We start from the raw sequence: 15,706 nt of genomic DNA on the forward strand, positions 1-15,706 counted from the left end.
CTGGAATATACTGGAATATATAGAGTTGAGTTGGCCATTTAAGAAATCCCATAAGTCAGGTTTTTGGGGGATGTGACTTTGACTTGAAATGCACTTCATTACTACTACTACTACCATCACGCCATTTCCCCATAGGTGTAGGCAGAGTGATTTGATCGCCACACACGTCTATCCTGGCATACATTTCTGGCTTCTTCCATATTCATACATCTTGTCATAAATGCCCTTCGGTTCTGCCTGCTTTTGACATGACCAGACTTAAAATTTTGGTTTATCTGATCATGCCACGTCTTCCTTGGTCATCCTCACCTCCGTTACTGTTAATTTTTGCCACGTATACTTGTTTTACCATTTTTTAGTAGTCCATTCGTTCTACAAGACCAAACCATCTCGGAGACTCTTTCTTGATCTTATCAATTATACATGACTCAGATTTATACTCTCAATTGTCTTATCGAAAAATAAATGTTTTTAATAGTAAAACACTAAGGGCTCCTTTTTTATTTAAGTTAGAAAAAAGCATTTCATTCGGAACAGTTTCGTAACAAGCAGTTTTTTTTTTTTTTTGATTTCTGTAAAGTTTGGACTGACTGAATGATTATTCAGTTACTTTTTATATTGTAGTAATCAATATGGATTATGTGCAAGGAAAATTCCAATATTTTTAGGCGAGTGGTGATGAGAAGTTGTAAATTCAACTCAATTCTAATCAAAACTGTACAAAATACTGTTAATTTTGTTTAAAAAATGTTATGTAATAAACAAATAATACTATTCAACTGCATTCTCTAATATTATTCCCAAGTTAGCCACCAGTTTTACTAATGGTCAAAGTATCCTAAATGTAATGTTTGTATTTCAGGTTACTTTCAAATACGGATGTTCATAGAATTTCGTTTAAAACATTTCCTATGAAGAAATTGGAGTTTGAATCTCGCTTCGAATCTGGAAATTTAAGAAAAGCCATCCAGGTATGTTCACTTATGTGACTTTTCTGTACTTCAGGTATGTTTTCTTTTTCATGCTTCATTTAAAACAAAACGGCTTTACCTGCACAATACATACTTAAATTGTTATAAATTTCACTCATATTTTTTTTTCTGTCATCAAAACTCGATTAACCGAAGAAAGTGTCAATGCTTGTTGAGAAAAAAAAAAGGTAATAACAATTACAGTGCTCATGAACTTCCAGTAAAATTTGCCTTTAAAATATTTACTTATTTCATTAAATTTATCACTAAAAATATTCATTGGCGCATCCAATATAATATTTTTAGAATCATGATCATATTTCCTTTTGGTATTTTTCAGATTGGTCCACGAGAGTACGATCTTATTTTAATGCCAGATGTCAATGCTAAAAAACGCCATTTGTGGTTTTATTTTGAAGTAAGCCAAATGACTAATTGTGGCTCCTACACCTTTAATGTTGTAAATTGTGAAAAACCTGATAGTCAATTTAACTTTGGAATGAAACCTGTCATGTATTCCGTTAAAGAAGCAGTATTAGGACGGCCTGGTAAGCACCATTACTTAATGATCAAATACAGACTTTAAAAAAAAATTTTAGATGAGATGCCTTATGGCTCAGAAATTTCCAGTTTTTTGATCCTCGTTTCATTATCTTTTCAAACCCTTCTTAACTTATAATTGATGGCAAATTTAAAAAAAAATATTAGTATTTTGTAATGCGTTGGAATGATTTGGGCTTGTGTACCACAACTTATGTATCAATGATTTGAATTTTTATTTTATTTTCTTTCTTCTTGTAGATTGTTTTCCAATAAGTTAAAAATGTCAATTATGAAAAATCTTCTCATGTAACAAAAAAATACTTTTAATCAAAATTTCATTTACATGTGTTTTTTTTATTTTTTAGGGTGGACCAGAGTTGGATCAGATATTTGCTATTACAAAAACAGTTACCAGTGTATGAAAAGCAAAACCCCACTGAAGTGTTTCTTTACAGTGACATTTACAATTGATTTTCCCCACTCCAATGATGTGTGTTACTTAGCTTACCATTATCCCTATACATATACTCAAATGATGGTGAGTGTTTCTTTCATATGCTTTGTTTAGATCTCAGAGTAAGAATGCACGCTCTATCACTTATAGAGTCACCCAAATGCACAAAAATTTGAAGTATAATTTTGGTCTAACACGAAGATAGCTAAAGTTTGCAGCTAAACAACGGGCCGGGCCGTACTAAGGTCGAGAATTGCTAATTTGCATTGTAATTACTTTAAAATTTATGTATATCTTTCCTTAAAAGGTAAACCATAACTGAACATGCGGCAATTTACCATTGTCAATTTTGTATTATTATAGTAGTAAAATTTCCACATTTTTTTCACGCACAGAGACAAAAGCATGCGTTACATGTTCGTTGTCAAACCAAACCTTATTTTTATTTTAGTATCTAAACCTTAAGATTTAGATACTTGAATAATCCTTTTGTTAGATACTAAGCAGTATATTTCTTCGCTTGTTTCAATATTTTTTTTATTTTAGACTAAAATATGGATATGGTCACAAAATCTTCCCAGGGGTATTTACTTCAGAATGGATGCATTGTGTAATACTCTTAACAATAATGAAATTCCCCTCGTCACCATAACTGCAGATGACACTCCTTCTAACCCTATTTGCGTAAGTATGAATGTTGTATTTCAACTGTCGGTTGTACGGTTATGTAAATAAAGCAATTAACTTTCATTAGTCCATTTTTTTCTTTATACTATGTTTTTTTTGTTTATGCACCACACTATTTTTATTATACTTACTAAAATTTTCAGGGCAGGGAAATAATTTTCTTGACATCGAGAGTACATCCGGGAGAGAGCAACGCTTCCTGGGTAATGGATGGAACTCTGGGAAGTTTACTAAACAACTCTACGCTCTCCAATAAACTTCGGTCACACTACGTCTTCAAAATTATCCCGATGCTTAATGTTGAAGGTGTTATCAATGGCTGGTAAGTGATTTTTACCTCCTGTTAGTTTTGTTAGATTGCAAATATCATAATAGTTTTGATGTTGTAGTAGTATTTTTTTTCTCATTATGTGTTTTATCAACTAAATAAAAAAACAACCGCAATTTATAAAAATTATACATTTAATTCTTTTGGAAGTAGTTATCAAAAATAATGACCTTACTTATTAATTATAGCTTTACAATAATGGAGGCATTATCACTAAGTATTTCTCGTCTCTTCCTCTGGTGTATAAAGTAAGTCTTCGTACGTTTGTATGAGCATCAACTTTCAGCTAATACTTGGAAGTTGAAAACAAAGCTTCGTATATCCCCTCTATCACCAAATATGATAAGATCTTGGCAAGTAATCATTAATATCTAAATCTTAACTATTCAATGACCGCAATTGCCAAAACCTTAGTTGCATTGTTTTCAACTCCTGGAATGTTTCTTTTAATTATTATCAAAGCTGGCATTTATATCCCCCATGTTCAACATACTTATATTTTATTATAATATGCATTTGCAATTTAACAAAATGGTGACAAAATTTAGTATGAAAATGCCATTTAACAGAAACATCTCTTTTTAAGATCTAAAACCATTTGGGAATTGAATAAAATTCTTACATACTCTTAGTTGAAACTTTTCGAGAAAACATTAAGTCCTACTGTTATCTTATAATTGACGTTACAACACAGTCTAAGTGGAACATGTATGACGTATATTCACAGCTGAAGTGACTTCACTTTAATAGGAAGGAGCCGCAAGAACTTTACCAGCTATCTTTTGCATTGTTTCCGATCGGTATGTTGTTATGACATCTGGCTCAATAGTGGAGACGTAGTCATCGCCACCATTGTTAGATGGAGCTGCAGCGTACGCATTAGGATCATCCCCCATTTGCATGTCTGAGTTGTGGTTGTAGGGCCCAATAGTGGCTGTTCCTTCATCATCCACTGAATTATCCGGTTCATTCGGTAGTTGAGTGGGGCTGTCGTTGACATCGGTGTCGCCGTCGTAAGTACTCGGTGCCGCCGTGGCTCCCTTCTCCGATTGTCCCTGGTTATCTTGCACCCTGTCGTGATGATTAATGCCGGAGTAGTGACCATCGATCTGCGGATTCTTGTGGGCCAGAGCTGAAGCCGCCTTCAAGTGAGGAGACTGAAGGCCATCTAAAGAACTTGGACGCAGTTTTCCAAGTAAATCGTTCAGAGTGAAATGAGTGGGCAGGTGCTCCGACCGAGGGGGGGCGGGGGATGAGCTGGTCAGAGGTGGGGCTGTTGTAGTTGTTGTCAGAGAAAGGGGCTTCCTGCGCAAATAAAATTACTAATTAGGAACTTATTCTAATGCCTCAAGATTCTCAAGCTCTCAAATAGTATTAAAAAAATACAACTACAGTATTGTTCAAGATGAATTTGACTATATTATAATGTATGTTTAAAATAAATTTCAGTAATCGTTTACTCTGTAAGTAGCTCATAAACTGTTTAAATAATCCAATGACTGAGAACTGAGAATCATTGTCATGCATATAAAAGTGGCAAATTCATGATGAGATACCAAGCAAAGCTTTTCCCCCCATCCACCAAGCGATCTGCGGTTTATTTCATATTTACAAGTTAGTCATCTATAGTTCAATCGGTCAGTTAGTATTTCAGCACAAATGTTCAAATTCTCTATTTCTTACAAGCGCATATTGGTGGGTGGGTTATTGAAATGTCATCAGGGGCTAGATTCTACGCCAGAGAATTAAGTGAATTCATGACTTCAGTATGTATTCAACTTGCTTGATATCGAACATATCACGAAGCCACATTGAATGGGAGATAGTTGCACAAGTGTATGTTTGTACATGTGAGTGATGTGCTCTAGAGAATCTGGCCACTGGGGGTCGCTTTGGCTAGTATCTCACCTCGTGTTAGCTTTACCCCTGCGCCGATGAGACCGGTATGGAGCCGTAGTTGTAGTAGTAACATCTGGTCTGCTCGCAGATAAAGTCCTTGATATCACCACAGTGCTGAGGTTCCCAGTGGAAGGTTGGCGCCTTTAGGGCCACGCAACCGTCACTCAGGACATGCTCCGTACTTCTTTAATGATAAAAACAAATCTGTTAATAATATTTCACAAGTATTAGTGAACTGTGCAATAACCTCATGTGTGAAATTGGTGACGGCGCCACAGTTTATAAATTAATGTATTGATAACTCAATTTCTGAAAAAGGAAAATGAATTATTCTTTCACATCGCTACGGAGCAACCGATAGTCATGATTTTTATCATTGGCATAGCATGTAACACGCTACTATTCATCCTGAAGAAAAACCACTCCATCGGGAAAATTCTTATTGTTAAACGACAAAACTAATTAAATAATTTCTCCGTAATACCGCGCTACTGAAGCCGCGGGTAAAAGCTTAAAAGTAGCCTATTTCACTTCTCAACTCTCCGGCTATCCTTCTGCAAAAAATCAAGTCGATCGGTCGGTTCGTTGCTACGTGAAGGAAATACAAACAAGCGGACAAGCACACTTTCGCATTTATAATATTAGTATGGATTTAGTAACAGAAAAAAGTATACAATTTATTATTTCTTGAAATGTTATATTATTTTTATTTATATGCACTGTGCATTACTTAGTTCCTCAATTACCTTTCTAGACTAGCGTCTGTGTTAAGTTAACTGATTTTTAAAAGAGTAATTTGTTATTCACAACGACACTCCTTATAAATATAATAAACGTAATTACAATATGCTTGGCAGTGTGCATTCCGCCTGTTCTCCGCCCTACTGAATTAGGTGGTTGGTGTAAACTGTCTCGAGCCTTTATTAGCATGTGAGTTTGTTCCAGCAAGGTTGTTTTTGATATTTTGGGTGCAAGGAAAGTGCTCTAGGTGTGCCGTGTTTGCGTTGTAGTAGTGTTGGGAAAGGGAAAGAATTTGGTCTGTGGACCTTAATGGGATCTTTTACCGCATTTGCTTTATGAGTTCTACCATAGTTCCATGCTGTCTACGGGTAAATTTGTTGCACTGTATTTGATATATCATATTCTTTGTTGTCCTTACCCGTGTCTCGCCGTGCGTTGTGGGGCCGTGCTGCCCTGCGGGACGTCCAGCGGGTCCATACTGTGTGAGGGGGCGACCTGTGGGGTCGGCTCGACTCCGGACAAGCTCTGTTCGCCGGCCCTCTTCATGTAGTTGAAGGTTGCGTTGAACGGCAGACCCGTACTCATCCAGAGGAACATGTCTGTACCCAGATTATTCCCCGACGTCCAGAAGTCATATTTATTGTAACCTGGAATCAAAGTTACAAATTTATTTGATTTTTATTTTAATATTTTTTCCCAGAAATCATTGTTTTTCACGATCAAACGTTAAAAGGATAGAATGCCAATTTATTCTAAATGTTATACAAATCGAAAACGAAAACGGGTGGGGGGGTGGCCAGTGGTTTTGCAGACGCTGCACTAATCTAAACTGTTTCACATATCCTGACTAGTTTTTCTTTACAATTAACGGTTTGTTTAAGCATTGCAATAAATAGTAATAATAAAAAATAATTTCTGCAATTTAATAATTGCCACATCATAATAATTATTAAATTATTATTAATAATTATTATGATGTGGCGTTCTATCCTCTCTGCCTACCTCTACGGGAAAACGGCGTGAAGTTTTGTTGTTGTTGTTTAATCTGTTTTTGCTTTGTTTGTTTTAATTATTATTATTAAATATTGATTGTCTTAAGGTTATTTACCCTAGTTAGACAGTCAAAGCAACTTTATGAAATAAAAAAAACTATCAATGTATAAAAATAAGTTTTCATTTATAATTTTCGGGTTTAAAAACGAGCACATAGAAAATGGCCCGCAGTTGACGTCACACAATTTTGACTTCTCGCGTCACGCCCGCCGAGTGCGCTTCTAACAAACATTGCGTCGAGTATGGCGCGGTAGCGTAATACGCGCCGTTTGTTCGATAGTGCGCAAAACGTCTCGTTTTCGGGTAATTAAAAATATGCATACGTATTTCAAACGATTGTTGAAAATTTAAGCGACGTCGCTCGGAAAAAAAATCATAATACCGTTACCATAATAAATAATAAAACTTGAAAAAGTACGTATATTATTAAACAACCAAATTACTTCACAGAAATTCATTGTATTTCGTCTACCAGACGTGGGAAAAATGGCGAACAATTGATTACGGTGAACATTTAAGTCTTTAATTGCATTGCTTTTAATCGTTTTATAATTCATTGCCACCGGCCTTATTCCCGTTACATTAAATTATTAACGTTGTATAAAAGAGTTCGATGTTCCCGTTACATTAAATGGGGTATTATCACTCGGGAGGAATATCGCATCTATCACACTGTGCACATAAAGAATTTTTCAAAGATTCTTTTAGTGTTTATAAAAGTCCTGATAATCAATTATTTCATTCATAAATTTCGTTTACAATATTCAATATCTCAGAAAAGCCATTTCATTCGGTTGGTATTGAATTAAATCATATCAATCCACCTAACAGTACACCACGAACCATGATTATTTTAATGTTAGTAATGCCATTTATAGAAATTAAAACGACCTGTATTTTCGTCTATCCTTTTTCCCCCCCTCTTGTCAACCTTAAACCCAGTAGCTAAAATGAGGCGACATTCGAATCGTAAGGTGACTTTTAGCAAATATACTGTCCATATTTTTCTCAATAACTTGGAAACCTCTGACAATTTTTAACTGTTTTTTTCTATATGGTAATACCAAATACGCTTTAAATGCAAATATATAACGTTATTTCAAGTAAGGTGCCAAAAAATTAGTAGTGGAACCGTGAAGCTGTTTTTTTTTAAATCTGTGATAGACTAGAGTGTTAGTTTTTATTTAATGATAAAATTCATTTTGTGTATCACTGAGTGTCCATTGTTATGATTATATACATATATATTTTTAACGAATAATAAGAAATTTTCTAAAATAAGCTGAAATCGATATTTTTTTCTGCATTCGAACTAATGAATCAATGTTTTTAGACGGCCTACAAAAAATATTTTGCTCAAATACTATAAAAAGCTCTTATAAAGATTCGGGTTGCTTCCAATCATTACAAATTATGTTTTTAAAACACTCTAGAATTGATAATATTAAGATAAACATCCTTAAAAGCATTTTAGCCAGTATTTCCAGAACAGAAGGAAAATGTTACTTACCAAGCGATAGTTAAATGTGGGGACTGGAGATTTCTCCTCAACATAGGGGATTTTGGAATATAAATAAAAAATATTATGACTTATATAAACATACATTCAAAAACTATTCTCTCCTAAAATATTTCCTTTTTAATATGTTCAAAACAAATGTGAGGCTTCGTCCTCACATGATTCATCTAGTAAATCAAATAGTTGTGACGAAATGCTTTTAGAAGAATCTAATACGCTTCAATTTATTGCACTTCTTGTGAAATCTTGTCGAACCCTGTTGAAAATGGCCAATATTAATTTCCCGGGTATGTTTCACGTCTTCGTAAGAAATAAATTAACTGATACAAGAATTGCTTTACTGGAATAAACTTAATGGATACTAAGTCATTTGGTAAAATATTTTTTTTCAAAACTGTAATGGATAAGTTTCCACAATTCATAAAAAGGACTCAATAACCTTTCATTCTGAACCGATAATAATGTCAGCTAATTAACAAATTCTTATACACACTACATTAATTAACTGATAATTACATTTGATTAGAAAGCAAGGTTATTATGTCATCTTTATCAATTATTCAAATTAAACTTTCCATGTTTTATTTATTAGTTTGAACACTCATTTTACATATTTTATCTATTAGTTTAAACAATAATTTTGTTACTGACCATGAATATATGGACTCTATACAAGATGAAAACTTTAGCTATTAATAAATTACTCACATATGCTATGAGAACTGCGTAGTAGTGCTGTCATAGGCGCTCACAGACGTATGTGAGCACCGCGGTGAGTTAAGAAATATTTAATAAAAACTTTTTTTTCAAATCACCATACTATTTTAAAATTAAAAATTTGATTTACATTTAAATTATCATTTTTTTGTGTTTATAATAAAATTTCCTTTTTAATTTACTATAATTTAAAAATAAATTTTACTTTATGTGGAATCAAAGTTCTATTATTTGTATTTACATAATTATTTCGTAAGATCCGATCAAAGACACGCCTTTTCTTAATTAAGTAATTTATAAGTGGAAAATCTTCAAAACAAACACATGAAACCATGATGTATCAGAGCGACCTTACTACGAAGAGTTGACATCAATCACCAAGTTTTTATTATATTCTCGCTTACACAACATAATATTTTCTCATTAAAAAAAATACGGTTTAAATTTTCCTTTTATGAAGTTCGAAACTGAGCGAAGTCATTCCGCTTACTTTACTTAAAATCATAGATTTTTTGGCGTATAAACTGTTTCCGCATCCGATGACGTCATATTTTGTGACGTCAAGAATTGTCTTTTTTTAAAAAAAGAAATATTTGCGTTATTATGATTTACTCAAATATTTAATTTTTGAGGGCCATTTTCAACGAGTTGTAAATAACTCACTATTAGAAAATGGGAATCGAGTTGGGGTAGAGTGGGATTCGAACCACAGACCTTTGGTCCGTGAGTCCGAGACACTAGCCACAGGACCACAACCCGATTTCGTTTTTATCTTACAAAGTCACCCCATTCCACTTACTCTACTAGCATCATAGATTTTTACGTAAAAACTATCTTCGCATCCGATGGCGTCATAATTGTTGACGTCACGAATTGTTTGTTTTCATCTATATTCAAATAACTAGACTTTGATACTTTACATCTCCCTTATTTCTTAACAAATTTGAATAAAAATAGTACCGATTATCTTGTGATTTTTTAAAATGATTTTTTGAGCTTTTAAAAAAATTCATGATAATTGCCCATTATTAACGTTGCACAAAGAGGTCGATGTTCCCGTTACATTATATTATTAACGTTGTATAAAGAGTTCGATGAATCACGTTAATTGATTTCGATTATTACGCTTCTGGCATCAGCCTGACATTTTTTCTCCAAACAACTAAAGATTCTCAAACATTCATTTCACGCTTCAACCAACTTGAACTCCGGTAAAGGGGCAAAAAATATGTCGAGAAGTTATCGTTGATTCTAAAAATAGCAATAAATTTATTATGCACGCAACTTACGGTATAAATTGGATTTATAAATATATTTTTTTAAATGCATATATCAATTGTATCATCCCTTAATCTGACGTGTATAAAGCTTTGCATTAGTACTGCACTCGCAACGTACTTTTTTTTATATCACAGCAGGCCAGAAGGCCAAATAAAAATAGTGAATTGCTGCACAAAATACCCAGACTTTAAAAAATCACATTTAATTTTTGTGTTCTCACAGGTAATCGAACCCGGAGCCTTCTGTGCATGGGTCAAGCGCCTTAGCCATTACACCGCGGAAGCCGCCATAATTTGTGATAAACATTACGGTCATTTGTAATATAGTCTTTATTATTGGAGTGAAAAACCTCTGTTTAAAAAAAATGCAACGTTGATCTTGCCGGAAATCTAACCTGGGACCTCAGCGTCTCAATTACTATAGGAACAACTGAGCTATCTTCAGTTATCTATAAAGTAAAATCAAATTTTCTCTACAAAAATTTGAATTTTAAGCATTTTCCACGGTCCTTTAGTTAAACGCGTCTGTAAAACAATTGATATCAATATTGTTTATTTATGTATTATTTTTCATACAGAAAATACGGCTTTACTTTATATACTATTAAAGATAACTTTGTTAACTTCCCATTGTAATCGGATCCCCAGTATGGTGATCAAACGGCCAACCAGTACGTCACTAGGCAGGCAGACTAATTCACTCAATTTCCTTTTTCAGGATTTTTACATGAGAGCAGATTAGCCATTCCAAGATTCAGTTTTTTTTTTTACCCAAAACTTTACTGTATTCTTAATTCTGCCCAGACTCTAGATATTGCAGTTGTAGTATCTACAATTAATAAATATCTAGGTAATATTTCATTAAATCGCTAACACAACATGAAATAATATATGTGTTGTATTTATTTCATGATTTGAATTGATAAATATTTCGGAAGCCAAAATTTGAGGTCGTCTTTCAGACATTGAATGAATTCGACGATTGAAAAAAAAATTGAAGCATCGTGAATCTTAAATAAATCCTTGATGCAGAAATTACTTTATATTTATTTCAAACAAACAAAAATATTATGGTGATACAATAAAGGTACGCAAAATACATGACAAATACATTATTAGTTACAAAACTCACCAAGACAATTTATATGGCTTGTCTGTGAAATTCCTTTACAAAAAACATAATATGGTTTCACTATTTATTCGATACTAATACTGCCAAGGATACGCAAACATTTAATAATGAGAAAAATAAAATAGAAACACAAAAAAAAATATCTTAAGATTAGGCATAATTTGTTTTCATTCATGTATACACTCCTAGGGTGCTGTTATAAATCTTCTCGCGGGGATGAAGAAAGAGAAGATTTTATTTTTCTTGCATGTGATTACACTTTGCTTCATATATGGCCACACTGATGATTAAACGTCAAATTAATATAAAATGTAAAACCGTTTTAAAAACAACAAAAGGAACTAATACGGTTTGGTCAATTCAACCTAATTAAGTATTTTGCGTAATGCTTAATGTTCTGAATGAAAATCGACACATTTTATTTTACGTGTTCGTATTTTTTAACTAAACGTTAAACGTAAAATCATTGTGGCCATAAATGAAGCAAAGTGTAATCGCATACTAAAAGTTATTTTTTAGAACAAACCCTTCTTGCAAAAAATGTCGAGCCTTCAATTCACAGTCCGGTTCTGATTGCTCGTTGCACAGCCTGTGAAGTTCGAGGTCATTGTAGCGCAGATTCGCCGTCATAAGTCTAGTTAATATGGTAATATTTATGTAACGTTTATAAGGGGCATTGTTACGGCAATCTCGCGGATTACATCACGGAGTCGCAGTCGTGAGAATGGGGCCCGGTTAATGCGTCCCCCGAGCGTGGCCGAGAACTAGGGGTGGGCAACACCTCTCCTAACGCGATTATAAAAATAAAACATTAAACATTCCATTAAAAATGATATGCCATTATTATGAACGTATGAAACGTTGCCATCCGTGTCTCTTAAGGCTGTAATCTGGTAAAACGAACGCAAAATTAGGAAATCATACGATTTTTCCATTTTAAAACGATTTTTTTTTTAAATCGCGCAATAATGAAAAAATTTAAAAAAAACATAAATTAGATAAAAACAATATTTTTTTAATGTGTTTCTGTTAAAAAATAAACTTAAAAGTTTTATGTAACTAAAATATAATTACTTTTAGACCGGCAGATTACGCCATTTCAAATTTAAACTGAACTTAGGTATCTGGGATCTCAATAAAGACTGGAACTAAAATTTGTTATAATAATTTGAAGATAATAAATTGTACATGAAAGTGGTCTGAGCCAAATTTAAATTTTTGATTTTGAAAAGAAATACAAGCATTTTAAATCACATACATTTTGGTGATATTTTCCTTTATTTCTACGTAAAATTATGCATTCGGTAATACTTAAAAAATATAATTTATTGTAATACTTTAGTTGAAACCTTTTTTTATAGAATTGTGTTCGTTTTTTTTTTTAAAAGAAGATAATTCTGGTTGTAATATTTAATTTATAACAACATCTTATTTACGTTTTCATGACCTTCAGACCTGCCCTTATCGTTTTCGGTTCAGAAATACCTTTAAAAAATATTGTTCTTTTCTAATTTATGTTTTTTTTATTATGGCGTGATTTAAAACACAACAAAATTCGTTTTAAAATGGCAAAATCGTATGATTTCCTAATTTTGCCTTCGTTTTACCAGACTACAGCATTAACCACAAGCTGTCGATAAGGGAATGAATGATTAATTAAAAATTAAGCGCCGGTACGGAATATATATTTTTTTTCTTTTAACGAAACATTCGCGTTATAATAATTCACACATAGATTTCGGGGGCCATTTTCGACGAGTTGTAAACAACTCACTATTGGAAAATGGAAATTTAGTTGGACTCGGACCTTTGATATGCGAGTCCGTGACACTAGCCACGGGACCACAACCCGATTTTTAGTTTTATTTTAGAGCAGTTTCAAACTTTTGTTTTCAACGTTTTTTGGTTTACTTCTTTTTCAGCAGTGCTACAGTACAAATCGAACCTTGGCCCCCTTTAACTTTTGCCTCCAACTTCGCCTGTCCTCAGCCGCAGTTTTCCGATTTGCTATTTGTAGAAGCTGTGCTGCATCTTCCTTTACATCATCCTCGGTCTTCCAATCCTTCTTCTATCCCCCGGATGTCCATTCATGATTATCCCATAAATCCGCAAATTTGGCATTCATTGTCCAGCCCATCTCAACTTTAGCAGTCTTAACTTGAGGCACTAGGGGCTTTATAAATGCTGTACAATTAACCATTCTATCTTATGCACCACTACTCTCCATTTTTCACGGGACCACAGGTTTTTGGTTACAGATAATATAATTTTTTTAAAAAAAAGTATATTTTTTTTCAAATCTCAATCAATTGACGTTTAAAAGCTGAAGAACATTTTATTAATATGTATTTAAAGCATTAACTTTGTGGTAAATTTTACTAAATTTTATTAAATATTTGTTTATAACCACTTACCGACTTTTCTACGTTTCAATATAGTCTTTTATACGATGTTCAACTGTAAAAGTCACCCTAGACCTATTAAGCTCACTCGCTCACTCCCTCCATCTCCTCCACCTTTTTTCAACTATTTCTCAAACAACATAGAATAATTTCATAACTTAATCAGTGCATGTTTGTCCAAATCAGCGCATGTGCTCATTGAAACGCATGTCGTGTTGGTTTTATATTTTTGTGCAACAACTATGGTGAAGGTGTATAGTGGATTTTGCATGTTGGTTTAATCGGTGTCCTGACGAAGAGACGGGAACGTCTCGAAACCGGTAGACATAGAAAAGTCGGTAGGTGGTTATACACAAATATTTAAGAACATTTTGTAAAGAACATTTCCTCAAAGAGAAAACAAGTGTTAGAGCGGGATTCGAAACTAGCGTTTCTTTGAGTTTTTCAAATAATTTTTAGTATCCCAAATATTTATAAAACATCGAATAATTACATCTTATTTATCTGTAATTAAGTTTTCACACACCCCTGCCCCGGGAACACGCGTGAGGCGCCCGAGAATGAACCGGGTATCTCCGCTATAAATCTGCACTGCCTTAATGCATTCTGTTCTGCGTATTGCAATGCGCATCGTGCATCCCTTTAGCTTTATAAAATGATAACACAAAGTATTACAAGTCTATTCCTTTGCATATTCAAGTGCGTTCGGATATCCATCTCGACGTAATAAATTTCTACGATTTGTTGATTTTATGCGTAGTTTATAAACTCCCTGCAGCCTGAAATCGCATTGAATCTCACAAATCAGATATTTAATAGATTCAAATAAAATTATTTACTATGCGCATTTGTCGTAAGGTTTATCGTGTTATAGAGCTGGGCTGGTTATATAGCCAGAACCTCAGACTCTAGATGGACTAAAAAAATCCCGGAATGGCGACCCCGGACAGGCAGACGAAACGTCGGTAGGCCTCAGGCGAGGTGGTCTGATGACATAAGACGGGTTGCAGGAAGCGGTTGGTTGCGGTTCGTTCAGGATAGGGAGATTTGGAGATAGATCTCCATCTCTTAGAAGAGGGAAGCCTATGTTCACCATTGGAAACAAGAGGGCTGATGATGATGATGAAGGTTGATCATTTTGAAAACGCATTATTTCGCTTTTAATAAAATACCATAGAATTAAGAATAGTCCTCAAACACAAGGCGACTAAACTAGTCATAAATGAGTAGGTTTACGTTTTGACCCATTAGTTTCTTTGTTGACGTCGCTCAGTACGCAACTCCTGATTTGAATTTAACTATGCCGTGTTGTGTCCCTTTAAAGTGTAGAAATACTGCTAGGATCTTAAAGAAACAGGATGGAATCACATTTCATGTGTAATTAGCAAACGAATGTTTAAATAGCAAATGCATTACTTAAAAATTGAATTATTTTTTCATCTGTCGGATTGTCGAAGAAACAAAATGGTTGCCAGGGTAGTAAATTTTTTTACCCTACTTTGCTCATCTAATGAAAGAACTAATGAAATTTAGACCTCGTATTAAACAACGTCTCGTGGGACATTTGGACGACCATTATCTTTAAAACATAAAATATTATTTAACATGATATAAAAATATCCGTTTTATGAAAAATAAAATATGTTTTATATTTTAAGTTCAAGGTTCATAAATTCAATTACTCTTATTAAATGACCCTTTACTTATCTACTCTGTTGTGTCAGTCAATGTTTCCGCGTGCACAATACAATTTTAGAGAAATTAACAGATTGCTTTTTTTTACTATACTTTTTTGTGTTATGATTATCTTTTTCCAATCAAGCAACATTACGCGGTGACGTTACGAATGCGCGTGGCGAAAGTAGGGCATAGTGGTGGAATTATTGGACACAGTCTGATGTATTCAAATATGATTCTACGCGCCTTCTGGACTATTCTTAATTCTATGTAAAATACGTTATGAACAAAATTACGAGAAGT

At 33.7% G+C, this 15,706-nt stretch overlaps 2 protein-coding genes across 5 annotated transcripts in view; one reads left to right on the forward strand and one right to left on the reverse strand.

The window, feature by feature from the left end:
* Positions 1-15,706, forward strand: part of LOC148281813 (cytosolic carboxypeptidase 1-like) — a 205,160-nt gene that overhangs the window by 50,542 nt on the left and 138,912 nt on the right. For all 3 annotated transcript variants that reach the window (XM_088226090.1, XM_088226092.1, XM_088226091.1), the window contains 5 exons: positions 863-971; positions 1,312-1,519; positions 1,880-2,052; positions 2,515-2,652; positions 2,799-2,977. In XM_088226090.1, the coding sequence (XP_088082216.1) occupies positions 863-971; positions 1,312-1,519; positions 1,880-2,052; positions 2,515-2,652; positions 2,799-2,977 (807 nt within the window). The remainder of the gene's footprint in view (positions 1-862; positions 972-1,311; positions 1,520-1,879; positions 2,053-2,514; positions 2,653-2,798; positions 2,978-15,706) is intronic.
* nw (narrow) overlaps positions 3,100-15,706 on the reverse strand; it is a 57,471-nt gene continuing 44,864 nt past the window's right edge. The window contains exons 4-6 of one of the 2 annotated variants that reach the window (XM_088226093.1): positions 6,042-6,270; positions 4,908-5,066; positions 3,100-4,288 (exon numbers count right to left, since the gene is read on the reverse strand). In XM_088226093.1, coding sequence (XP_088082219.1) covers positions 3,727-4,288; positions 4,908-5,066; positions 6,042-6,270 — 950 coding nt within the window. In that variant the 3' untranslated portion in view covers positions 3,100-3,726. Of the gene's footprint in view, positions 4,289-4,891; positions 5,067-6,041; positions 6,271-15,706 lie in introns of both variants that reach the window. The other variant, XM_088226095.1, reaches the window with a different exon arrangement.

Source organism: Micrasema longulum, unplaced genomic scaffold (genome assembly GCF_059751315.1).
Source record: "Micrasema longulum isolate JH-2025_06_02 unplaced genomic scaffold, ASM5975131v1 h1tg000406l, whole genome shotgun sequence".
Lineage (NCBI taxonomy): Eukaryota > Metazoa > Arthropoda > Insecta > Trichoptera > Brachycentridae > Micrasema > Micrasema longulum.